A 26,805-nucleotide genomic window follows, 5' to 3' on the forward strand; every position below is an offset into this window, starting at 1 on the left:
TGACGTCGTGACGTTTGGTGCGGGAATTAGAAGGTGGCGTTGGCACCCGCATTTTTTAAAGGCGATAGTCTTTCTTAGGGACCTTCGACGCAAAAATTTCGGTCTGTCTCCTTGTCTGTACATTTGTATGTTTGTCCACAATTAACGGCACCGGGTATTTGAAACGACCGACCCCATGCGCAGCGCCCACCAATATTGCTCAAGTTTAGCGTTCATACTTGTGCAAATATCAAATAATAAGCAATTATTGCGCAAGTATGGGGTACCATACAAACACATATACATTCTGCATGTGGATCTTTTAATAGAACATGCATACATAAGTAATTTTAAGGACCGTAGCGCTTATCAGGATGCGCTGACCATGGAACGCTTGCACGAAAAGGTAAGTTTTTGCAACGCTTTGCTAGGACGCTATGGTGATGGCACCTACCCGTCGCCTTGCGTTCCTCACCTTATCACCCCTGAGACGGGCGCGCACGCTCGTCTCCGAGTCACGTGCTTCGTTTTCCAAGAAAACTGCCAGATGGTGCTCATGTCTCACGTGTGATGTGACTTGACACGCTCGTTCGCCTCCGCTGCACGCTCGAGGCACTTTAACGCAGCGCCTCCAAAATACCATTAGGCGATTTTCTTGCGCAAAACATCAAACTAATTCTTTCCTCTCTCCACACGCAAGACTATCGTCTTTCGACGACATGTGCAGATTGCATGCAGATACGGGGCCAATTTTTCACGTGTTTTTTTCGTTTAGGAAGCCTCTTCTCCGTGAAAACGGAGTGATTTAGGTACTGTGAAACAGTAGTTTACAGATATTAAAAATCGTTTTTTTCTCTCTCTCTCTTTAGCGTTCCTTTAAGTCGACGTTAATTGTTGAAAAAGCGATCCAGAAACCCCGCGGGGCTTGCTTTGCACCGAAGAAATGCTTAGTTGCGAAGAAGATCGCGTTTTAGCACTTCAAACCGCCCGCCTTAAAGAAGGGTTCGTGACGTAGTAATCACCATACTCACTCTTTATTTCCGGACAGTCGGCGCTGCGGTTTCCCGCTGTTTGTTTCGTCTTTGCGGCACTTGCTGTTGTTCGAGTTACGTACACCATACGGTCACCTGATAACATCACGTGGACGCGTAATATTAAGTCGCACTTGCACGAGCGAAGCATACCGCAGCGGCCAATGCGACGTGACAGCGCCAGCAATGCTTCCAATGCCCGGCAAAGACGTTATCATCCGCCCTCGTCCTTCTCAAGGGTAACGTTAAAATTTTTTTTTTCTCGCGAATCAAACAGAAATGCGGAAGCTGCATTAGTATTCCTTCTTGTGATGCGCTGCGATGATCTTTTTTTATTAAGTTTTAGTATTGCATATGAGTTCAGCGGAGACCCACAAGGTGGTGTTTTGAGTATTGTATACTGCCCGCAACTACCCTTAGGTATCTTGATTAAATTGTGCCCAAGCTTTAAATCGCTCGACCTAGCAACCGTGCAATCTTATACGATAATCCGCCGTAAAAGGCAAGAAGTGTGAGTCATGCGCGGACTCGAGAACATTTTAGCGGGTCTTTTGTACTGACGCTGTAACATTGGCGACGTAATACACAACGCGTGTGTTCATTAAGGACCAGCGCGTTTTCCTCGTTTCATCGAACTGCAACTGATGCTGTCGATTGGCATGCATTGTTGCGCAGGTTTGCGCTCGGTGAGGCGCTACATGTTAAGGGGAAGCCGAAGTGCATAAAAAATTGATGTGCACTGCATAACAACAGTTTAATCTCTGCTGATTTCTACAACCGATGTGGGCGTTCTCAAAAGGGAATGCGAAATATTAGACACCTTTAGTCGGGCTCACGTAATGAGCCCACGTACATACGCGGCATGACTACGGGAGGGAAGTGCACATGTGTAGTACGTGACCTATCTATACCACGGATGCAAGAGTGCACGCCCGAAAAAGAAAAAGAAAACAAAAGAGAAAGAAAAACGGCACGCGCAAACGTAACGATACGCAGCACGAGCAACGTGAAACTCTCGCGAGATTTCAAATGAAAAAAAGCAAACAGATTGCAAGATGGCACACAACGTAAAATCGTGCATCTAAAGATTACGTGTGACCTGCAGGGATGCCAGCGGCCATTATCCCGGCTGCTACCACGCCATGACGCTAAGACGCCCTCGAAAGCTGTCTCATTTCCTATACGAATCGCCCAGTTTAACGAAATGCATCCCAGTGCGGTAGATACAGTAAAATAAAAGTGTTGCTGAGTGCTTCGCTTGCAGAGTACGAAATTTAACGAGCTGCGTAGGTAGGATTGTTGCTAACGCCCAACTAAAAGTGCTTAGTATTTTTTTTTTTGAAAGAACGGCTTCAGAGACAGAACTTATTTTGATACTGAGCGAACTCAGTGACGTCATCTTTGGTACGCCGCACCATCTGCAACAGCCGGACTGTTGAAAGCGTGGCCTCCATGATCAGCTGCGGCAACGGCATGCAGACGAAACTAGTCGCTGAGGGGTTGGTTGGGAAAGCAGTAGACCTTACCCACATCGCACTCGACTGCTTGTCATTATGGCAGGTATTGTTGTCCAGCTGCAGACCATTCACATTCTTTATGGGCACTTAAAGCTCAGGTTCACAAACAGCGCTCTCGCAGTTCCTGTCAGTGAGTGGCGGCAACCTTCGGTCTGAGTTCAGCATGGATCCTCCAGAGGACCTGAAAGATGACGCCGTTCCAGTTAGTCCGTTTTCATCTTGGGCTGAAGAGAAAGGTATCTTTAGCGTAGGTATTCTAAAGCCCCTGCTGCAGAAATCGCGAAAATAAAATTATGACCTCGTCGTGGAGGCAGAATTTTTTTTCCGAGGGGGGGGGGGACTTTGATATGAAAGGGTGGGTGGGACTGGCAGACGCAGTCGAGTGTCGTGTCATGCTCTGTATACTGCGGCAGGGGGAGGGGGGGGGGGCACGGGGATGGTGGGCTATCCTCTGGTTACGCAACTGCCTCGTCGACAGTAATCTTGGTCCTTCTTAGCCACGAAGTTTTGCCAAATTGTAGGTCCCTTTCAGTTTCTCTTTAAACATTTCCGCCAATTAATGACGATGTTTAGCGCTAACTGTGGCACTCCGGTGACTACATGCAGTGCGACATAGGCAGTACTTGAAAATTTCTTAAACTGCCAAAGGTGTGGCACCCTAAGGCCTGGCCACACGTACCCACTGCAGCGTGTCAGCGCATGGCTCTCTGACGTTGTGCAGCCCTCTCCCCATGAAGAGAGAGAGGGGGACGCACGCGGCTATGCGAAGTAGCGTGACCTCTTTCTACGGGGAAAGGGCACGCGCCGCGTCAGAAGGTCACGCGCTGACGCGCTGTGACGCGTACGTGTAGTCAGTCCTTTAGAAACGTTTCGCATCGTGAACGCACATGGGCGATTACGATACAATGGATGTGTTCCAATACTCACCGTAGACGGCTAAATAGACAGCTAAATGGATGGCGGCCATCTTAAGTCACATTCCAATTCTCACGTAGCCGGCAAAGTAGACAGCTCCGAGAAGACCGCATCGTAGACAAATACGATGCAGGCTACTTTGCTGTCTAAACAAGATGGCGGCTCAGCGAATCGCTCAGGTAGATCAAATCTCGCCAGAATGGCCGTCTGCACACAAGCAGACGCTTTCCCAAACGCTCAATTGGAGTAAAGTTTATTTGTTTTTGATTTTAACACGAAATGTGCCAGAAATTACAACTATTACGTTTGTTTCTTTTAGCTTTTTCTTCTCGACGAGAGGTGGCGCATCGTCGTGTAAAAGCTGTCTAAACGTGTTCCGATTCTCGGACAGCATGGGCTCGGTGCGGCCTTCTAAGCAGTCTGTGTAGACTGTCTACGTGCTGTCTAAAAATTGGAACACAGCCAATAACGAGGCGACGAGTGATGGACACTGGAGACAAAGGGTCTACGCAACTCCCGTATTTTTTTTTATTGCCCCAGAGACATTTCCAGGTCGAGGCGATGCGTTGCCAGCCTGGACGCTCTTTCCTACAAAAACAGAGAAACACGAGAGCCGAAACGAAACAACGCAAAACAACAATGTCCCGCGCCAAGGAACAAAGAGTGCGTGGACAACGCTCCAATGAGGGAGAGATAGAGAGTGAATACTGGTGGCAGCAAAGACGTGTATTCCCCAGCGAGTGTCTTTCTTGCTTGGCCCGCACCACAACTCTACCCTCCGAAACCACCGTATATATAACCTCTTCTCAACAATAAAACAGAGGCGCTGTGAAGCGTGCGCTTCACAGCTCATCCCATAGTTCTGCCTTTCCCCCTCTCTCTTCCAACAACCAACAACAAACGTCTGCAAACAGCTGAACACGCCAGAACTCTTCGTATTTTTGTATCTCCTTTGTTATCACTTGTCACTGACACACCACTTTTTTTATTCTCTCCACCAACAACGAACAAGCCCGCCCCGTTTTGGTAAAAAATATATTTAAAGATATATATGTAAACACGTCGCTTTTTTTTCTCGTAATATATATGTACAACGCTGAGAATTATTCCTCCAAGGAGTCGGACGATACGTAAATTAAAAAAAAGAAGAAAAAAGAACAAGAGTAAAACACGTTGCCGTAGCCTCGGCTATAAGAGGCTGTGCATTCTTTATTATTTGTTTATTTATTCATTCAACAGCTAACACCCACGGAGGAACGTTTCGGAGTCGCTGGCGCGTGGTCGGGTGGCATCTGTATTGCGCATGCGCAAGGTTTCGAGGATAGGCACGTATAACCTAAAGCTGGAAGCCATGGCCCGGCGTCGCAGGGGAGAATGCTAAGGAGGCAGGCAAGCATATCAGCACGACTAAATCGTCCGAACGTGTACGCCAACTTTGAACGCTCTTTTACGTTTTGAGAGGCACGCCGAGACAACTCAGTTGTGAAGCCTGCAAGTGAAACGCTGTAATTAAACCGCAAAAGTGAATGTCGTTCCGTTACTTTGTTAGCAACTGTGATGCATGAAGGAAAGAAAAAAAAAGCTAGGAGGAAGAGTGGCGTGATTGGGCTAGCCTATGCAAGTCAACCTCTTACTCCGCCCCTTCCTACGGGTGCGCGATGCCTCCTGGGAAGGATGAAGCCACCGCAGCGCCCTCAGCAGATACAAGTGAAATGAGTCGACCAATAGTAGCGCTTATCTAGCACGTGACCATGAGTTGTTTCTCGCCTGAATTTTCTATAGCCATCAAGATTATCTCTTGACGCTCCCTCCTAGTTTTTCTTTCCTGCGTGCTCCGGCGTTGTCCGCCATGTTTGTTCCTTCTCCTCCAATAGGAGGTCCCCGCTTGAAATCAAAGTTAGTGAGCCAGTCAAAGGCGAAAAGACTGTTCTTTTCGAAAATGTTTTCAAAGAATAGCGTAATCGTAGCAACCTGGAATTGTTAGAAAGAGCTATTAGGAGTCATAACGTGAATCGGCCCCACTGAGCTTTGATCGAATGTGATACGTCGGGAACTTTAGTAAACAAGTATATTTCAACGCACACGTTATCACATTTAGCCGGCGGATATGACGTCTGCCTCCCGAAAGCAGCCACTTGTGCCTCACGCATTCCGTGACGCTGACGTCACGTCCGCTTCCTGACGAAGCATGAAGTGATGGCTACAACCTTCGTGCCACTCGAGCTTTTTTCCAACTATTGTTAAGACTAAACGGTCTGCTTTCTTAAAGACCTGCCTCAGTCGTTACAGTAAAACTGCGACCTTTCTTGCGAAGGCTTTGTACGTATGATCGCATCAAAGTAACGAACATTGCGGACGGCGCAAGGAACGATTGGCGCAATCACCCCGTGAAGGTAACGAAAAGTAAATCATGGCATTCAGGCTTGACTTGCGACAAGTATGAAATGAGTTCGCTGAACACCCCCGTATTTTCATACTTTGATATCGTTTTAACTTAGCTAGAAGTGCTTCTTTACCCGGTTGCATTCAGGTAAAATTTTCACTGTTAACGCGTTAAAGAAAGAAATATCTGATGATGAGCTGTTGCTGTTGGTGCACGATTCGCTTAACATCACAGAAGTTTCATAACAATCGCACATACTAAGATAACTTTAGATAAATTATTTGCCCTAGTACTGCTCTCTTCGCAGCCAATCGAGGCCGTGAAATGCGAACTGGGTCACGAAGCACAGCACGTGCTCCCCCGTATCCACCGTCCAAGATTAGGCTTAAGAAGGACGGCAGCAGTATTCCGTTGCACGCAATTCCTCCTCAAAGCGTGGTTACCTCCGGCGACTTCTTTCGTTTCCGTTATAACAATACAGTGCAGTTTGCCGGTCGTAACCACTGTACCGGAGTCTATCGCTATGCCACAAGCAGTAAGCGCGTCGCCTGTAACATAATGGCGGTGATCGACATCGACAGCAGGCGAACAAGCTATAGTTTCGTTTTCTACCAGCAGCTGGCGCCACAATTTGCAGGCGTATACAAACAACACGGAGCAGTTCGCTTCGGTGTCCTAGGACGGTAATTGGGTAGATAGCGCCATCTCGGAACATCGCTTTTTTTATGTTGATGTTGTTTTAGCCGACATCTGGTGCAGAAGCGACTGTCGCGCTGTTTCGTGTACACGTACACAGCGGAGCACGTTGTCTGCATCGCGGGTTTGCAGCTGGCTTTTTAAAGTTTGCATGTGCGGGATCCATACTTTGCTAACGAGTGAGGGACAAAAAAAATCTCTCTCTCTAACAAGGCTATATAAGAAGCACCGTGCGCACATTAAGGCAGTACTGTTTTTTTTTTTTTGACCTGGGCGCACGTAACGATTAACAAGTAGTGTGAGTATCACAGCGCAAAAGGTCTGCGCAGTACGACGTCTACGCTTCTCAGACAACACAACAACGATGGTGCATATATATATGCATATATCTATATATTTATATATGTATAGTAATACCTATATCTTTGTTTCTATGCTCGTTCTCTTTCGCGATGCGTGCGAATGGCCCTAAACTTTGACGCTTCGCATACAGCGGCACGGCTAACTTATCCACCTACCGTCTACCGCACGCTTGGTTCTATATGTACAGACTTCAGTGTAGAGCGCTTAACGAACGCATTAAAGAACCAACATGGCGTTAAGTAGCCTACGCTGACTGTGTTCACCGAAGGTGGCTTAAGACTGGCGCTTCGATTATGTCAAATTTTCGCGCAAATATTGTCCTCTAAACTGCGTATCTTCCGATTAACCTCATTCTCATCTTTAACAAGTCGCTTTGATACAGGAGTACGAGCGTCTGTACTGACTATGAGGCAGGCAGGCCGAAACGTCCAACATCCACCGGACCTGCGGGAATGTGCGTGCTGTTTGTATCTTCTTTGACAGTAGCAGGGCTTAGCTGAACGCGAATGTCAAAACGACCTTTCTGAATTCAATGACAACCGCTACACGACGAACTGATATTGCCGAATACGCTCTAGGCTTGCTGTGCTTCCTGTGGTGTGCCATTTTTACTATGTATGACACGCAGTACTACAGGTAGACATAATAAAAAAATAATGCGCAATGGGTCAAGTCAAGCCGGAATGCCGCGCGCCTTTTGGCGCAAACGCGAAGCGTTGCCGGATAGTTTACCAATGCGGAGCGAAGTCGACGACTGTTCAACTGGCTTCAATGTTTCGTGGTTACAAGACTCGTCAGCTGTGACGCACGGCGTAATAAACGGCAGTTTCTCAGTGCAATTTCGGCCACGTCTGCAAAGCACTTCGCAAGGATTGTGAAAAATCCTTATGACAGAAACAAAAAGGAGAAAGCAAGCAAACGAGCTCAATTATCCCAACCATGAGCAACGGTGCATGGCGCTTTGAGAAGGAAAACGCGAAACTGGAGAGACATCTAGGAAACGTTGCTAATTTCAGAAAACCATCGCCACGGTACTTTTTCCCATTTGTACGCCAGTACAAAAAAAAATAAACAGCGAAAATGTTCATACGACGTCGCAGTTGGCTGGGCTAGCCTTATGCTTTGCAAATTTAAACAAATGGTTAAACACGCATCTGGAAGTACATGGCTACTTTCTTTGCCGCTACGGTTTCACAGGTCCGCGCGGCCCGCAATGTTTCTCGGAACTTATCTAAACACTTGAGCTGGCAGTTTATAAAAGTACTGAGATGATGATAACGGATTTTTGCGTCTACTCGGGCATTACGTAATTGCGGGCCATACGTGGCCCTCGTTTGACATCGCGAATTAACTGACATTGTAGTAGGGTAGCCGTTATACCTTATTGCACTGACATCTGTCGTTTCCTTATTGCTCAGCTTTCGTAACCGTCTTGTCCCAGCAGTGGCAACACGAAAAGAGAAATTACGAAAAATACTTCGTTAGTAGGTGTAAGCCATCTCGTTTTTTTTTTTACAACACATATTTAGTTGGCCTTGTTTTTATGCTAGCAATTTACGTCCACAAGGAAAACGACATTCGTGCATTTTCTAATTCACATCGCTCACGCCGACAGCCGGCGTCCTGAAAAAGGCTCTGCTTGTGACAAGCACATTGTCATCTCTATCTTAAAGCAGCAATGATGTGCTATCTTTTTTTATGCATTCTTTCAGCGAAGGTCCCATGCCCTCAAGCTCGTACAAAACCAGGGGACCTCACTCGTGCCTCTCACATTCTCCCGTCAGGCACAGCACGTGTGCGCTACGACAAACGAGAGTGCTGTTCAAGAGGTCCACTTCGTCTGCTTCTAATTAGGCGCTCTTTTGTACCTAACAACAGACACTAATTACACCGCCAGCGGCCAACAGTGGATCTAGTTCTTATATCCTGTGCACGTCTCGCCTCCATGCTTGTCCATTTTTATTGTTCATTCCATACTTGTATATGAAATGACCATAGTTTGACTAGGCTTTCTAAGCAGAACTATAGCCGAGAGTTTTCTAAGTGGCTTAATGAAGTAGCATTTATACAGCCATTTTCAGTTTCGTTTCCATCGAATTGACCGTGTCGTAGACATCGTGACGTGAAGGTTGGTCAGGAGTGAGCCGGACACGGCAACGTTTCGGCGCTAGCTGCAGCCCTCAAGGTTGTCCCCTGTGCAGCAGCCAGGGGTGGCAGCGTAGAGGATGACCGAACGAGCCGGAGCGAGGGCCGAAGCGTCGCTAAGCCCTGGCCACACTTGCTAAAGCCACAGTGTTACGACGCAGTTTCTTCCTGGAAGACGAAACTTGTTGCTGTCCAGAGCATACAGTTTCATTAAAGTACACTAGAAGGAAGACTGATCCTATGGCGTCAACGAGAAGCATACGACGCATGGCGCTTCAGACAGCTTGGCCGTGGGTGGCAGCGCATGGACTTGCCTAAGCTTAGTCCTTCTGGCTCTCTGTGACGTACGCAGCCGCTTTGCCGCAAGTATAAACGCGGCAAAAGTTAAGCAGGTTCACTTTTCACCGCCTTCAACCCCTCTAGACTGACCACATCAAATCGGCTCTCGATGTTCATCGCGGTCCATTTTTCACCCGAAACGATAACCGAAACACGACAATAAACAAAATAAAAACACTAGTGTGTTCGCAGCTCTAAGCACGACAAATAGTCAATTTCATTAACCAATTCCTATGGTGGCTCAATGATCGCATCGCCAGACTGTCTTCTAGTGGCTGTTAAATGAAACTCCATCAATGGCTCGGCGGACGTCCCGGTCTTCTAATAAATTTCACTTCTTCTCTAGTAATACCTACGAGAACAAATTCCTAGAATTTAGAGGTGCTGTAGCCTGAATTATGAGAAAAATCTGACCTTAATAGCCACTCATAAAGCTGTTCTGGACATACAAACTATCGACGACGCTTCACATGACTCTAAATGTTTACTAATTCAATAGAACCATGATCTGTAATAGCAACTACGTGCAGTCGTTGTAGCCCGCAACATTTAACACTGAACAAGAGCACAAAATTGAGGACCACTGAGTTGTTAAACTATATTTTCAGTTCTCTGTATCTGCAAACACCCCCTAAGTAAACAACATAACTAAGCTCGTTATAAAGGCACCGTTTAAATATCGCGCATGCAACACTTCATCATATTCTGGTGTCAAGCTCGGGAAAACAAAAATGAAATATACTTTATCCATTCATTAGCGAATTTCATAAGAAGTGGCAATATTTTTTCAAGTAAGATAACAATGCACGACTTAAGAACTAACGCGAAAAGATTTTCGCTGCTCGCTTCCACAATTTACATATGCAGCTTCGAGAAAACAAGCTCTTCAAACCTTGAACAGCTTCTAAACAAGTAAATGGGACATGCCGAAACCTCGTAAGCCACCCGACCACTCAACCGCACGCGAGAAACGTTCCTCGCGGTGAACTTGAGCAAGAACGCAATAGCGGCCGGGACAGCTGCGATTCTGTATGTCTTGTTTTTTGCAGTGTGTGCATGTGTGTACTTGTGTTTAGTGTGTGTGTGTTTTCATTATATTATCATCATCTATATTGCTCTAGGGGCCTTTCACACTACGACTGATGAGTCTCTTGCTTCTTTTTTTTTTGACACCACAAAGGGTTTTTTGATTTTTTTTCTTTCATTCGAGCTCTTCTTTGTATAGATGCTACGGACACAAGTGCTTAGTGATGAGGCCTAAGACACAAACTAACGACACATTCGATAAAAAGGAAACGAAAAATAAGAGGACGCGTTCGTCCCGCAGTGCAACTGCTTTCACTTCGTTCGGCGCTGCCCTTCGTAGGACTTCAGTGGACGATGGGCTCGTAGTTGGCAAAGGGGAAATGCATTCGAGAAATGCTTTAGAGAAATGACTTCTGGTAAATGCTTACTGTAAGATGCCTTCATGGTAAAGTTTCTCAGTTCTCGGCTTCGAAAAGTTCAGCTAAGCCCGGCTACGGAGAACTTTTGGCAGCAAAAGCACACAGCTTTGACCCCCCAAGGGTGCGTCCGGCACCTTAGGCAACTTAGTTCTTGTCACTACGGTTATGGCTCACGCGTTTTTGTACTTCCCTGTCTTTCGTTGTCTCAGCCGGACGCGCGCGGTGAGGTGGCGCTGCGAGCAGCTGCGATTGCCTTACGTCACTGCGTGTGCATATTCATTTTTCTGGTGTACGCGACCGAGCTTGGTGGGGAAACAGAAAAAGGCCCGTGGCTTCCGTGATCAATTCCGACAAAGCTCATCGCGGAGGCCAAAGAAAATGCTTCCGATAGTTCGGGGTTCGTGCACCAGGTGGCGCCACGGAAACCGCGGGGACGAAGGCGGCTTTAGAACGAAACGTGCCACAGGCTGTGAGGTACTGATGCGCTTGTGACGGTGCGTGTAAAGATTTGCCCTCTAGCGAGATGTGGACAGTTACATAATAAGCAAGATCGTTACCTTCTTTAGAAATGAATCACTGCAGTTGTAGTTTGCAAATGCATGCTCTTCGGAGGTTGCCGTGACACTGGTTCAAAGGGCGTGTACCTACGTATTTGTTTCTTCAGTGGCGAATGGGAATGACCTTTCTTCTGCAAAGTTTAGTGTAAATGGAGGGGGGAGGGGGTCCTCTGAAGAACGGCACCGAAGGAAACCTGCGAGCAGTTGCTACCACTCTCCTTTTTTTCGTAAATGCAACCCTATAGGCCACTATAGCACGTTGAGAAGGGGGCGCGTTGTGTTGGGCGTCTCCTTGCAGCCCTTCGTGCAGGGAGACGCGCTGCCGAAAGCAGAAAAAGCAAGTAAGGCCCGAGCCCGCGTGAAGCTACGGCCGCAAGACCTGCTCCCTAACGTTACCTGTTGTGAGGAAGGAAAGAGAAATGTTTAGGTAAGGGAGGGAGAACAGCAAGTGTTCTGTCAACTCCTGAACCTGTGCTGAGAGACGTTGATTGAAACTTTCCTCCCATCACGCTTTCCCCGAAGGATACTCGCAAACGAGCACGATTGCCGCCTCTCGTTTTTTTTATTTTCTGGACTTGCGGATCATGCTCCAAGACATCCGGCGCTATCGATCAATAGGGTTGATGGGAGTGGGTGGCCGAAGGGTGGCCAGAAGGGGCGGCGCAGAAGTACACACACACACGACTTGTCTTCGAGTTGTTTTTCACTAACACGTACATACACGCTCACGACGGAAACTGTGTGGTTTGGGCTGATTGTTTCTCTGCGTTTGCCTATACATTTTCTTGCGTCGGTGAGTGTTTCACCACGTGCGCTTTATTATATTGCTGCACCGATCCGCGCGCCGTTCCAGGCGGCGGACGACTGGAGAGACAAACCACAAGCCGAGAAATATAACAAAAGTTGAACGGACAGGGGGGACTCGCATGGAGCGTGGCCTTCTCAGGCAAGAGCCACGAGTGTGAAGACTGAGACGGCGGACACAGCATATACCACGCGACAACGGACACGAGATACAATTTTGCTTGTTTCTCCATGGAGCCGGTAGAAGTACACCTATAGGGACAGAAGATGCACGGACACACGAACAAGACACAACGAATGAGTTTAGTCTCGCATCCTGCAGAGTCGACAGGGGAACCGTTAGAACTGGTATTGCGACCGGTCATGGTTGTGGCTTGGATAACTGGCAGCCACTTGCGAGTGCAGTTATGTTTTTTTGCAGGCTTTCATGGGCTCCTAAATAAGGGTAAATGAAGCAGTTACTTTTGGCCTGCACGCGTTAGCGCATTGAAGCCAACGACTAGATTGAATTCGATGCTGGACATTCATGGGGGCTCGGGCCTTGCCGCTGTGTTCTTTTATTCGTCTCTCTATTTTTTTGCATCGTGCCATGTGTGTGCACAGCGTTCGCGTAAAAACCACCGTAGCGCCTCATCCATCGATTTGCACCGACGGAACTGGCGCGATCTGTGGTAACAGGGACGAGATAAAGAAGGCCGGACTCTTCGACACGCCGCCACTGCCCTTTGCCGAACGGGCCTGAGCAGAGTCGCGCGACCGGCACCTAAACTCTAAAAAAGACTTATCGGGACCCGATCTAGACGACCAGGTCCTTCTGACCACCAAAACCACGCCTGTGTGGGGAGACAGAGGGTCCCTAACCATCACCGGGACGTGAACAGAACCAGGGCCAAGACTCTTAGGCAGCCCACTCGTACAATAGACTTGAAGGACCCGACCAGAGCACTAAGCCTTAGTGCGACCAGCGCCTCCGACCAAAGCCGGTAGGGAGCAGAAACCTAAGTTACAAACAGGGCCCAGTTGCGCAAACCCCACCTGGCCAGACCGGCAGCTGGCGTTGACCACAGCGTGGTCGTAGGTAACCTGAGCTGAGCTTGCCTTAGCTGTCTGCGAAGAAGGGCAGACAGGTCAAGCCTCGTGACGTCTGCACGGGATTGGTGGGGGGTGTCTTGGGGTGTGGGGTAACCTTTCGGGGGAGTTGTATCGGCGCTCTTTCCTTGACGCGGCTGCGGGGGGCGCACTCGGTCGCCCGGGCGGCACTTTGACACGGTGGGAGGAACGGGGAGAGCGCTATCCTCGCCGCATTGCATAAGTTTCAGGTACGACAACCCGGGCTGCTGCTTCCCTCTGGTGGCGGCCCTCGTGCGGCTGCTGCAGCTGCATAGAGTGTGAGGACGCTACTGGTGCTCGCCGTCCAGCGCTTCCAGGTACTTTTGGTCGATGAACAGCGTGACCACCTTGTGCCTGCGTAAGGAAAAGGAGGCCGAGTTAGAGAAAGCAAATTCTCGTCGACGCGTCGTGCGCGCACGTGTGAAGCCTACAACTCCCATCGCCGTTTCTATATCTTGTGTTTCTGTAGTTCTACACTTTCGATAACGGCCCTTACCTCTGGAAGCATGCTCAAATTATCGAAGCTATTGAAACTGCTCATTCTGCTCGCTCTGAGCATCTCCGTTAAAGGTATACCGAACGCAATTTTTGCCTACAACTTATTCAAACCAATTGAAAGATTAGATTCCGAAATCAATAGAAACAACCTTCATTTCAGGCAGAAACTACAGTTAAATAACCAATTTAATGCGTTTTCAGAAACTTTTGCGTCTAGCGGCCACGCCGTGAACTACAGAAGGTGACGTCACACCCACCCGAAACGGGCAAGCCAACAAAGCTGCAGCCGTCGCCAGCGTCTTTCGAATCTCTCATCTCCCCTATATAGTTCCCAGAACCGGTATGAAGTGCACTGGTAGGGAACAATGTTCCCGGCTGAGGCAAAGTGTGGAAGGGGGACACTGGAATAAAAGGAGAGCTGGAGAAAAGAGAGAGGAGGACGGGAACTTGTGAACCCTGCATGCGCTTCGACGATTGTGACGTCACACCTCCCGCTCGCGCGCCGCCGCCGTGCACCGACAATCCCATCGAAAATAAAGCCAACTGTTCAAAAAAATAAAAAAAACGCGGGAAACTGACTCTGTTTATCAGAGAAGTCGCATCTTCCGAGTAGGATTACGAAGTTTCGTCAGTTTTTACAATTTTTCTTGAGTATCTCTCTAAACCTTGCTCTAACTGTGTGGTTCCACACTGTTCGTTAGATGTCACTCTTAGCGACGGGGACCAGAAAGTCACGGGTACAATTTCGGCTGTGATGCACGCATTTTGAAGGAGGCCAAATGCGGCTAGATTCTCGTGAACTCGGTGATGATAGTGCTTCTCTACAGAGAATCGCATGGTCAGAATTTTCGAAGCCGTTCATTTCGGCGGGCCTTATCATCTTACCATGGTATAAATTTCCTATAGTCAGTTACAATCTAAGATATGTAACAGCACACGAAACTAGAAAAAGACAACACAAATTGAAGTATCAGCTACGAAAATTCATGTTTAATGAATAGCATCACGTATTGAATGTTATTCAAACACATCTATAATTATGTCGTTGTGATTAGTGTCTGCTTTTATTATACTACAGTTTCTTCTCCCGATATTTTTATGTGTTACATTGTACAACTCTTAGAATCACCATTGTTTAGATTTTTCTTACTCTGTACTATTGCCACGGGGTCATGACGTGAACGAAGGGAGTAGATCCCAGGTCAAAGAAGAAACTGTTTATTCGGGCCATACTTGTGGCCACGCAAAAGGAAACTAAGACACTGACACTGATAGCGGTGCACAGAGCGTCGGCCGTCGATCAACTGACAAGTGGCGAAGCGTGTCGGCATTTATATCCTTGCCATCGAATATTCTAGCATTATCGCAAGCGGTGGCGTAGGTTCCCGAATAATTCGTTACGTTCCCGAAGTGGGCGTACTCATAACAAAACGATCTACTAAAGCCTCGGAGCTTCTGGAACATCATAGGCGCGGTTTGCGCTGAACTTATTGTAGCGGGGTGATAACAAAACTTGAGGAAAGGAACGTGGCCCTATGAATACTATGCTGCATGTATTTTGCTGTTAGGTCATCATCATCATCATCACCAGCCTGACTACGTCCACTGCAGGACAAAGGCCTCTCCCATGTTCCGCCAGTTAACCCGGTCCTGAGCTTCCTGTTGTTAATTTATACCCGCAAACTTCTTAATCTCATCTGCCCACATAACCTTCTGTCTCCCCCTAACCCGCTTTCCTTCTCTGGGAATCCAGTCAGTTACCCTTAATGACCAGCGGTTATCCTGTCTACGCGCTACATGCCCGGCCCATGTCCATTTCCTCTTCTTGATTTCAGCTATGATATCCTTAACCCCCGTTTGTTCCCTAATCCACTCTGCTCTCTTCTTGTCTCTTAAGGTTACACCTACCATTTTTCTTTCCATTGCTCGCTGCGTCGTCCTCAATTTAAGCTGAACCCTCTTTGTAAGTCTCCAGGTTTCTGCTCCGTAGCTAAGTACCGGTAAAATACCGCTGTTATATACCTTCCTCTTGAGGGATAGTGGTAATCTACCTGTCATAATTTGAGAGTGCTTGCCGAATGTGCTCCATCCCATTCTTATTCTTCTAGTTACTTCAATCTCGTGGTTCGGCTCTGCGGTTATTACCTGCCCTAAGTAGACATGGTCTTTTACAACTTGAAGTGCACTATTACCTATCTCAAAGCGCTGCTCTTCTCCGAGGTTGTCGTACATTACTTTCGTTTTCTGCAGATTATTTTTAAGACCCACCTTTCTGCTCTCCTTGTCTAACTCCGTAATCATGAATTGCAATTCGTCCCCTGAGTTACTCAGCAATGCAATGTCATCGGCGAAGTGCAGGTTACTAAGGTACTCTCCATTAACTCTTATCCCTAACTGTTCCCAATCTAGGCTTCTGAAAAGCTCCTGTAAGCACGCGGTAAATAGCATTGGGGAGATTGTGTCCCCTTGCATTACACCCTTCTTGATTGGTATTCTGTTGCTTTCTTTAAGAAGCACTATGGTAGCAGTTGATCCCCTGTAGATTTCTTCCAGAATGTTTATATATACTTCATCTACGCCCTGCTGTTAGGTAGTATTTCCTTTTTTACCATTATACTAAGGTCCCCCTTTAGTGTTTACACTAAGAGACTCTTCTCTGTATTAATATGTCTATATTGTGTATATGTTTGCAATACTGAATAAACTTCAAACAGACAGAGAGTAAAAAGCGCTGTCATGTGCGAAGCTCCGCGTTTGTATGCAAGGTATTCGCGTGGTTGGCTGCAGTCATTTTCCTTCGTTCTGGTGCACTGAATTTCGTATGAAGGGATGCAGTATAGGAAACAAATGAGTCTGTGAGAAGCCCTGAAAGGCTTTGATCCGTTCGGGGTCAAATATAATATGCGACAGAGCGAACGTGTCACAATGGGTCGATGTATGTTTTCGGCACTCTCTGTTGTAAAAACGTGCGAATATTTGAACTATAGTTCTAGCATGCATGGCAAGCAAACGATAGCATCATTCGGTGATACAATAATTTTTAAATTCCTGGACTGTAATCTCTAAACTTTTTTCCACCAGTGGTTTGTTTGTGCTGTCGCAGCGACTACCGCTCATACATGCAGTCCATCGGAAGCGCGCAGTCTCGATTTTATGACGATGATGGCATCTGTTTGTTGCTCACCAACTGTTGTCTATTTTGTTGCTCGACGTTTAGGTGACTCATTATCACTCGCTCGTTTATTGCTCGCTGGTGTGCACGAAATGAAGTGAGAAGGTCTGGTATATGAAAAAATCACTGCCATATCCACAAAGTTAAAGTGAGGAGCTTGGTTGGAGGTGTGCGGGGCGTTTCTTGGTGAGACCATTTTTGTAGGAAGGCTTGTTAACGAGCCGGCACATCATGTGTTGTCGGGCACGTTTGTCGGTCATTATATGTTGTCGGGCATAAGGCAGCGTTGTCGGGCACGTTCCGCGACTGGCACTGCCCTTTGTTGGCCACATCAATCAGCACGAACAACACCTGCCCCCATTATGTCACACAGGCCACTGCATTGAGCTAAATGCCTAACGCTTATAAATGACAGACGTGGAGCTATTAGACGTTCTTCAACGGGGTCGCGAGCCGGAAGGTGAGGAAGCTTGGGAATATATCGATACCCTTGCGTAACACTCATCGTAAGCACTTGTCATGTGCAGCCGTGCCTACGAAGTGACGAGAACAAAGTGGACGTACTCACGAGCAGGCGAGTGTGCGGGCCATTGAGAATATACACCTTGGGTGGCAGCGCGCCATCCAGTGAGCATTGTTGCAATCACCAGGGAGGCGACCGTAGCGCCGACATTGAGTGGCGACCGGAGAGGTGTACACTGGCAACACTCATATGCACGCTAACGCCGCAGGACAGGGTGCGAGCATAATAAGCTTGCCGAGCAAGCTCCTAAAAGAGGTGCTGATGTTCGAATCACAGCGAGCTTCCCTTTCTTTTCTTCGTTTGAAAGTCGTAGTGTTTGATTGAATTTAGGGGAGCGATGAAGTGAAGACGGTTAGATATTTTCTTCTGCCGGTGAGGCTCTAAGTGCACCCGGCCTCGAGTCTACAATCAGCATAAGAGGTATTTTGTGTTTATTTCTTTAACGACATCGTCGAGCAGTTGTACTGCTTTTTTCCAAATTTTCGACTGTCATTTGCAAAGCTAAGCGGTGATATTTGACAGTTATAGAAACACTAAACAGTTTTAACAACGTGACATGTTTCTCTCTTAGAAGAGAATCAGCTCTGCTGTTTATTGTTGTGTGACTGGTGAGACACCGTTCTTGACCACACGAAATATTGTCTTCCCGAGGAATTTATTGGACACAAAAAGCAACAGAACTCACATTAGAGACGAAGCTCCTAAAGCCGCGGGTCTGTCCATGCATATCTCTTCGTGACCGGTTCGGAACCACCTAGTTGTATGACTCACTCAGCTGGTGGCACTAGTGTGAGTGACAGACAGACGGACGAACACATAGACATACGGATAGACAGACGGACGGACGGACGGACGGATGCACGGATGGACTGATGGACGCATGGACAGACGCATGGACGGAAGCATGGACGGAAGCATGGACAGACGGACGCGTGGATGAACGAAAACAAGGATGGACGAACGGACGGAAGCATGGACGTGCAGACAGACGGATGGACGGACAGACTCACGGTCGGATGTGCAGGAGCATGGATGGAGTGACAGATGGATGGACGAACGGACTCACGGACAGACGGAAGCAGGGACGAATGGATGGACAAACGGATGGACAGAAACATGCCCAGACAGACAGATAGACGGACGGAGGCACGGATGCACTCACGGACCGATGGACAGACGGATAGAAGGACGGACGGACGCATGGACGAACGGGTGAACGTACGGACGCACGAACGGTTGGACACATGGATGGACGATTTGCCGTACACATCATCGTCCACTCCATAGATATGCTTTGATTTTTTTCCCTATTCGGACTTCATATCGCACATCGTAAACGACACATCCTGTCGTTTTGCGGAATACACTCATGACAAGTATCTCGCCTCGTGTTTTTGTGTGAAGTTCAGTCAATGTTCGGTTGGACAAGGCCGGTCCGGTGCACAGATTATGCTGTTTACCACACAACGAAGTTGCCACACCATTCTATTGAAATCTAATAATAAAACGAAGCGAAAACATCACAGGTGGCTGCTCGAGTGGTACTTAGATGTGCCTTTTAACGGTCAGGGCCGTACTTGACTCCATATGTTTGGTCGCCAATCTGGCCGTATTCGATAGGCTTTTGACTGAGTGGAAGACAGGGCATTCCAGATATTTTGCAGCCCTTGACGATATAGAAGTCGTAACGTAACACAAACGATGTACTTCAGTACACAACTGCTAAAACTTCTCGTTCGGTGATGTGCGTGCTTATACTTATTCAGACTGCACTTCTATCTTTTTCTGTAGTCATTGGAACAGTCAAAAACGAAACAGTGGTTTCCTCTGACCTTTTGCCAGATGACATTACATGAAAGGAGAAGAAAAACTGCAGTTTAACCTTTGACCTAAAACTGTTTCACAACACTTCTCATCCAAGTGGCAGCCCGTACACTTTGCTCCGTCGACACGAGCCATAAAACGCTGGTTGCCAGACCGGTAGACCGGCGGAACGTTCTATAGATACCAGGCACATTAGGGGCATGTTTAGAAACAAATGTTCGACAATTTAGCGTGCGATGTACTCTCCTATAAGAGCTGTCCCACTAAAGCACGCGGTCAAACTGGTAAAGTACGCTGTCAAACTGCGAATCTTTAGAAGAAGATGTTTAGAAAAAGGATTTAACGGTTCAAAGTACTTGACATACTATGGGAGAGCATTAGGCCGTCCCAGTATAGTTAGCCTTTGAGCATTACTTTAGCTGATCACTCCCACGAAGATCACAATGGGCTCACTGCGTGGTGGATTTAGAAAAAAAATGGTTATTGATTTAGAGTACTCGGTACTCTACTATAAGAGAGCATAAAGCTGCCCCGTGGTCCTCACAAACGAAATTCATTATTAAAACTCTGCATGGTGTGTTTAAAAAAGTTAACAATTTAGATTACTTGGTATTTTGCTGTGGTACAGCTGAAAGCCTTCCCGCGGGCCTCACACTTGATGAGGCTGCACCGACAAAAATTAGGGCTTAATCGCCAATTAGTATACCCGCCATTGAAATTGAACTGCAAAAAAACGACTGCTACAAACACCAAAACAGTCCCGTGGGTCTCACACTTGATAAGTCCGCATCGATAAAAAATATGCCTTGATTGCCAATCAGTATGCTTAGAAAAAGTGGTTAATGATTTAATGTACATGGCACTCTACTATGGGAAAGCATAAAGCCGTCCGGTGGGCCTCACACTTCATAAATCCACGTCGACCACAAATTACCCACCATAGAAGTCGTACTGCCATGAAACAACTGCTTCAAACACTAAAACGCAGTGCTGTTGTTTAATTAACTGTCGTAAGGGCTCTCCGGATGTTCAAGAGTTTTCGCTTAAACATTTATTTCTATTTGTGAAAAGCATAAACAACAGACATAGTATAGAATGTATCATTTTGTGAGGCCAAGTTCCTCTATGTCAACAAGCACACTCATCCCATTTAGCGTGCGATATTTGTATTGATATCAAGGACATCGATTTAGAGATAACGTAGCTCACCGGCCTACTGCGTCATATCTTGGGCAGTGTATGAGCGAATATATGATTCAATACGGTTCAAACCCAATAAGCTCCAACGGCTGATTCACGCCACTGTCATCCTCAGACTGTACGGCACACTTTGCATCCATATCATTGCTTAAAACATCAAGATACCGTGTAAAATAAAAAATCCATGGACAAAAGCTTCATAAAGCTGATGGTAAAGTGATGGTACTGCACTATAGTGCAGTAACACCACTTCAATTATGTGCAGCGCTGTCGCATAGAGTTGCCCTTTCGTTCTACACAGCATGCAACGTCATTATATATGTTTATGAACCGAAATTTTTACCATTACCCTCAAGTAATCAATATGGTTAATTAAATAACGCATTTGCCTGATAATAAATAAACAATTTTCATGTTTGTTTGCTATAATGGCTATACTGCACTTATCGCAATAGGTGAGTGTGCAGTGCTGCTACCGCGTAAAGCAGAACGAAGTGGACCTAACATGCTAAGACAGAGGGTGGAGTATATGCCCTCAATTAAGCGTAGCAAGTGGGGTGGAGTGTTCGGCGGTTCGGGGAGGAACAGCGTCATGATGGCTGCTTAAACGACTCCCTAGACACACAGCATAGTATGTTCGAAATGCCTACGGGAACAATAAGCTGACTGTCATTCGGGCTTCTTTCATCTTGCATATTTGGTATCTGAATGGTGACAAGCGCTCAGTAAGTTTAACAACTGATTTTTGCAGACAAGCAAGCATCTGGTGTTTCGTAGCACTGTTACATCAAAGACAGCCAACCCACACTGGTCTCGCTGATGCACCGATTTCTGTGTTTAAAACGATGCGTGACTGTAGAACAGTGATGACCCATTTGAATGACCGACCGCCTCTTACTTTTGTTCCAAGTATGGCCCGCACTGATTACCCTCACACATGGACCAATAAGTAGGCTCATCCGGCGTATTACATGACGAAGCGTGTAGGCACCCACCTGAGTGGCAAGAGTAGCAGGATGATGACGGGGAAGACCATCTTAACGTAGGGCCACGGCGCGAACCCGAAGAAGCACATGACCAGGAGCTGCACCACCTGGCAGACGGTGAACACGTGAATCTTTCGCTGCGGGCAGCGCCGGATGTAGTGGTTGGGCGGGTAAGCGGCCTGCTCCATGAAGAGGAGCGTGATGCGCTCGAACATCTGGTTGCCGTTGAGCGACGTGATGGCCATGTAGAGGAACAGTCCGTCCAGCACCGCGGTCGGGATGTGCGCCAGCGGGTAGGGCAGCATGAACACCGAGAGACCGATGAGCAGGTGCGAAATGGCGCCCGTGAGCCGGGTCTCACGCACGCGCACGATGATCTCGTACACGTGGCCCTGATCTACGCGTTCCTCGACGTCGGCCATGCTGCGCACGTGCAACGGTGAGTGCGGCAGCACGCCGTGCATCCAGGGCAGGCCGAACAGCGAGAGGACGCCGTTCAGCAGGCCCACGACCAGCAGGTCGAGGTGGTAGGCGGCGCCCTTTTTGAGCTTGTTGCACGGGTTGTTGACCACCGCCGCGGAGATGTTCTGGTCCATGAAGAACAGCAGCGACAGCGCGAGGCCCAGGCCCATGGCGGCCAGGGCGGCGGGCCACTTCAGCGCCTCGACGCGCGCTCGCACGAACTGGTCGCTGTGGCCGAAGTGGAACTGTTCCGCTGCGCCGTGGTACGGGGCGACTCAGTATGGCGCATATAAGTAGAGCCTATAACAGGCCACTGCTATAGAGCACTTCGACAGGCTATCGCTAGGTGCAGAACACCCGCGATCACTATCTTATGACACAAGTACACTCCAAATATAAGTTCAAAGGAAGTGAGATGCTTGAATCAATTAAAAAAGTCCTTGGAACATAGGTTGTCGCTCTAGCCGACGTTCGCACAAGCGGTTTTGTCTTCTACAGGGCAGCAAGCTAGCAACCAAGTAACCTTCAAGGCAGCTGCCTCGAAGAAGTCCGCTAGTCGAAACGTTGGCTCCACGACGGCCTATATTACAAGTACTTTTTATGAGTGTACAAGAAGCAAGACAATGACCTCGGAAACATTTGTGCTGCGTGGGATGCGACATGTGTGGGGCGACGAATGTATTGTAATACACACTCGAAACGAGCTGGTATGATAGATTAGTCTTATGCTCAACGTTATACATAGTGACATACCAACAGGCTTAAGTGGCAATTGCGGGTGCGGGATAGGGGAAGGCAGATGATGAATTTGACATTAGTATAAGACAAGGAGGTATAAGCTCAAACTTGGGCGCACGTTAAAAAACCCCAGGTAGTCGAAATTTTTGGAGACCTCCACTATGGCGTCTCTCATAATCATATGTGGTGGTTTTGGGACGTTAAAGCCCGCATATCATATCAAGGACGTATAAGATAACCTCAGGAAAACTTTGCGTCAATGGGAAGGGCTATGGTATAACCGTTAGTGGGGCGACGACGCAGTTCGCAACTTCGAACAAACCGTGAGCTGAAGATTTCTGGTAAGGCTCATTCACATCTGTGTTCGAATGAACTCGGAAATCGTTGCGCGTTACAGGCATAAACAAGAGCACTGTGCTCCTGTATACGTCTGTTATGCACAACACTTTACGAGTATTGACAAACCAGATACCCGTCTAAACTTCGCATGAAACCTCAGCTGACCTGGCCATTTGAAAGTGAACGCCCCTTTCTAATATCACATATGACCCTTTCTTTAAAAAATATTGTGCCTCGAGACTCCAGAATGACCAAAACACGGATGACGATTCTGCGATAGAGTGTTTTTGTTTTACGGTTACATTTCAACGCACAACGACTGCATGGGGCGGCACACAAAACACATGGGTGGTAGACAGCCATGCACGAACCGCGGGCTGCTAGCAAAAGGTGCGGGGGCCCTTGTTTGAGACCTTTGACGTAGGTTAAGCTGCACTCACTCTCGACCTCTCGGAAGACGAACGAGCCGAGGAAGCTGAGCGCGATGACGGCCACGGGCAGCGCGTAGTCGGCGAGCATCTCACGCTTGCTGGCCTGCAGGTAGGGCGTCTTGTTGAAGTTGTACAGGGACACGGCCAGCCACACGGTGCCCAGCATGAGCAGCAGGAAGAGCAGGCTGTTTTCTCGCCGGCACGTGGGCAGGGCCTCCAGCAGGGCCTCGGCCGCCGTCGTGTTGTTGGTGGCGGCGCCCACGTTGTGCAGGAGCCGGCTCAGCGCCTCCACCGTCGGGGGCGAGCACTCGGACGCGTAGTAGTAGCGCTGGAAGTTCTTGTACACGTCTCGCCCGGCGTCCACACAGAAGGCGATGCTGATGAATAGCGCGAATATCTCCTCCGTCGACCTGTGAGTGAACGATCAAGCCAATTAACGGCATTCGGGCTTGTGCACATCAAGCCTTGACGAAGGCAGCAGCTGAACGCGGCTTGAGGCGTTCTGTAATCGATAGGAATACTACGCATGCTACGCTCACTTGGTATAAATGTCATGCTACACTGACTTAGTATATATATCACATGCATTTGGTCTCGAACTTTTACTCTCAGATCGAGTTTGTGCCTCTTATGCTGCATGATTACCCATCGTACTCATCATAAGGCTGACTACGCAGGGGAAAGGCCTCCCTCATGTCCCACCAATCAATCCACCCCTGTGCTTGCTGCTGTCATGTTGTACCCGCTAAGTTCTTAATCTCAATAAACAACTATATTGGGTAAGTTGGCATGAATCCATCTTGGTGGGAAGCGTACAAATTTGTTATTTCACCCTCGAAGTATTTAAGACGGTTTGCCAGTTTTTAAAACTTGCACAATGCCGTGTGGGTACACGCTCAGGTTCCTTTATCTTTCAATAATGTTTCTGGACGACCACGCTTGTTAGCTTTATGAGCCCAGAAGCAAAAATCCATTGTTTCTTTTCACTTCTGTGCATCATGAAGTAGTCAAGAAATCTATCACACGTATGTGCCTTTTTGATTCCAGAAAGAAATCATGTTTTCACTTCATACAGAAGAGCTTCGAGAAACAGGTTTTGTGACTGCAGGTAGCATGTTATCCGCAACGACTGGTTACGGCCGTCGCGGAATCACTCTATCGGGACCTAAAATACAAAATCTGCCGCGAAATGACACTTTCTTGCAGCAGCGTAAAACGACTGCTGTGGCACTGTAACGCAGCGCTTACAGAATCCCATTCACTGATTTTCTCGCGCACATCAAATAAATATTTTATTCACTCTCCCCAGATACGTGATTATCATCATTCGATTCATTCGACAATATTTGCCGTGAAACATGCATATACAGGGCCAATGTGTTCCTCCCTCTATCGGCAACAATAGGGAATTTTCGAATTGGGGAGCCCCCAAAAAATAGCGTCGATGCCACTGCGCATGCGCAAGCACTGAAGAGGGTTTCGGTTTTGCCTTGGCGGCGCTATTTCTCGAATTTCGTGGAAGCCCCAAAGCCTGCACCAAACACTTTGCGTCAGACAAACGTGACGGCTCTTGGCCAAGACTAGGGTGACACAGAATAGGAGTAGCGTCCAAAGCGCCACAGATCCTATTCGAAATATTTTCGCTCCTGCTTGACCCAGAGCAAGGTGTGACCTAAAGGGTGCATACGCGAAAGGCTTTGGTGCCTCAAACTGGAAAACTCCGTAATTCCCTGGAATATACGCCTATGCAGTGTCGCTTTCCCATTAGAGTTCACGTAAATATCTTTACCTTGTGCACCACTTCATCAGCTTGCTGGCGTCGAACACGGCGAACATGAGGAGGAAGAAGGTGTTCCACAGCCCCACACAGGCGTACATGGCGTAGAAGTCTAGATCGAAGTCTTCGCAGATGTTGTAGATAACTGCGAGTAGCAGACACGTGGTGATATCTTAGACGCCGGATATTTCTTGAACCAGTTGTCAAGGCGCATTGCGCTTGCCTTTTGGCTTATATTTTAACCTGGAAACTGAACGTTCCTATTTTTTGTAGGCGTTGCGAAGTTTACTTGTTTGATGTCATAGCTTACACAATGAGTAACACGTCTTTCTAAAAGCCTCAACAGTCTCACTCTCGGCGTTCACATATGCTGTCTCAGCAAGTATCATCCAACACGCTGAGGGTACCATGAGTGGTCAACAAACTAGAAAATGACTAGAGTGGACACGGGAACTTCTTGCAGATTGATTGATTGATTGATTGATTGATTCATTGATTGATTGATTCATTGATTGATTGATTCATTGATTGATTGATTCATTGATTACGCTAAGTCAAGACAACGATAACTTCCAGTCTGAGTCTTTCTTCGTTTAACCACAGAGGATCGCTCACACGTTTCTCCCCTTCCGTGGACTAGTTGCCTTGTTAAAGATTACAATACACTGAACAGGGTTATGTAGACCGTGGTAATGTCGACGTAAAGAGTTTAAGCACTTGAATGGTATCGTGCTTGGGCATAGTTTAGGGGCGCCAGACTTCAGCTTACGATTTGCCAAATATTTCAAAACAATGTTCAGGGACTAATGGCTTAGGTATAAGGAACACTTTCTTCCACACTAGACATGGTATGCGAACATTACAGTTGTTGACAAATAAATGCAGCGCGGAAAATGAACACGCGCAAGAAAGACGAACGCAGACGAGCCCTCGTCCTCTATAGTCGGTATGCTTCGTCTGTGTGCGCGTTAATTTTTTCACTATATTTATGTGTAACCATACTACACCAACTATCTGAACCAGCTATCCTCCTGAAGTTGCAGTTATTGCCTACACTGATATTACATGGTGCCTAATGTGGTTTAATGGACGCATGTAAGTGTCAAATGATTGGGATTTCTATGAATTTTGTTCTATAAATTGCGCCATGCTGCTCCCACGTAAGGTCTTCCGAGTCACAGTCGAAAAAGCTATGCATCTTGCAGGATGACTACTAAGTGCACTCACTGCAAGATGAAAACAATCATGTTTTACTTAAAGCGACACTAAATCGAAATAATTTAGATTGATAAAGTGTACTCCGACAACTCATATCTCACAAGTCCTACTATCATAAATTCGTTATTAGTGGAGAAAATCATGTATAAAATTTCACTTTTGAATTTCGCGCTCGAATCACCGCCCTTGACGTCAGTAATTTCAAAACGCATTTCTCGTATTATCGTGACGTAAGCCTAATGAACTGATCTGAAACTTCGTACGTTTGATCTATGGCTCCCACAGATAACAATGTATTTCATTTTAGCGTATAGACACCACGTAGCATCCCGTAGACGTCAAAATCTATGACG

At 47.3% G+C, this 26,805-nt stretch overlaps 2 protein-coding genes across 3 annotated transcripts in view; one reads left to right on the forward strand and one right to left on the reverse strand.

Moving 5' to 3' along the window:
- The first annotated feature begins 1,181 nt into the window (after nucleotides 1-1,181).
- RanBP3 (ran-binding protein 3) overlaps nucleotides 1,182-26,805 on the forward strand; it is a 198,080-nt gene continuing 172,456 nt past the window's right edge. The window contains exon 1 of the mRNA XM_075875757.1: nucleotides 1,182-1,249. Coding sequence (XP_075731872.1) covers nucleotides 1,197-1,249 — 53 coding nt within the window. The 5' untranslated portion in view covers nucleotides 1,182-1,196. The remainder of the gene's footprint in view (nucleotides 1,250-26,805) is intronic.
- Nucleotides 13,178-26,805, reverse strand: part of LOC119181650 (solute carrier family 4 member 11-like) — a 97,365-nt gene continuing 83,737 nt past the window's right edge. For both annotated transcript variants that reach the window (XM_075875756.1, XM_075875755.1), the window contains 4 exons: nucleotides 25,247-25,379; nucleotides 23,467-23,867; nucleotides 21,497-22,202; nucleotides 13,178-13,638 (listed from right to left, as the gene is read on the reverse strand). In XM_075875756.1, the coding sequence (XP_075731871.1) occupies nucleotides 13,572-13,638; nucleotides 21,497-22,202; nucleotides 23,467-23,867; nucleotides 25,247-25,379 (1,307 nt within the window). In that variant the 3' untranslated portion in view covers nucleotides 13,178-13,571. The remainder of the gene's footprint in view (nucleotides 13,639-21,496; nucleotides 22,203-23,466; nucleotides 23,868-25,246; nucleotides 25,380-26,805) is intronic.

The sequence above is a fragment of the Rhipicephalus microplus genome, chromosome 10 (genome assembly GCF_043290135.1).
Source record: "Rhipicephalus microplus isolate Deutch F79 chromosome 10, USDA_Rmic, whole genome shotgun sequence".
NCBI classification, from domain to species: Eukaryota; Metazoa; Arthropoda; class Arachnida; order Ixodida; family Ixodidae; genus Rhipicephalus; species Rhipicephalus microplus.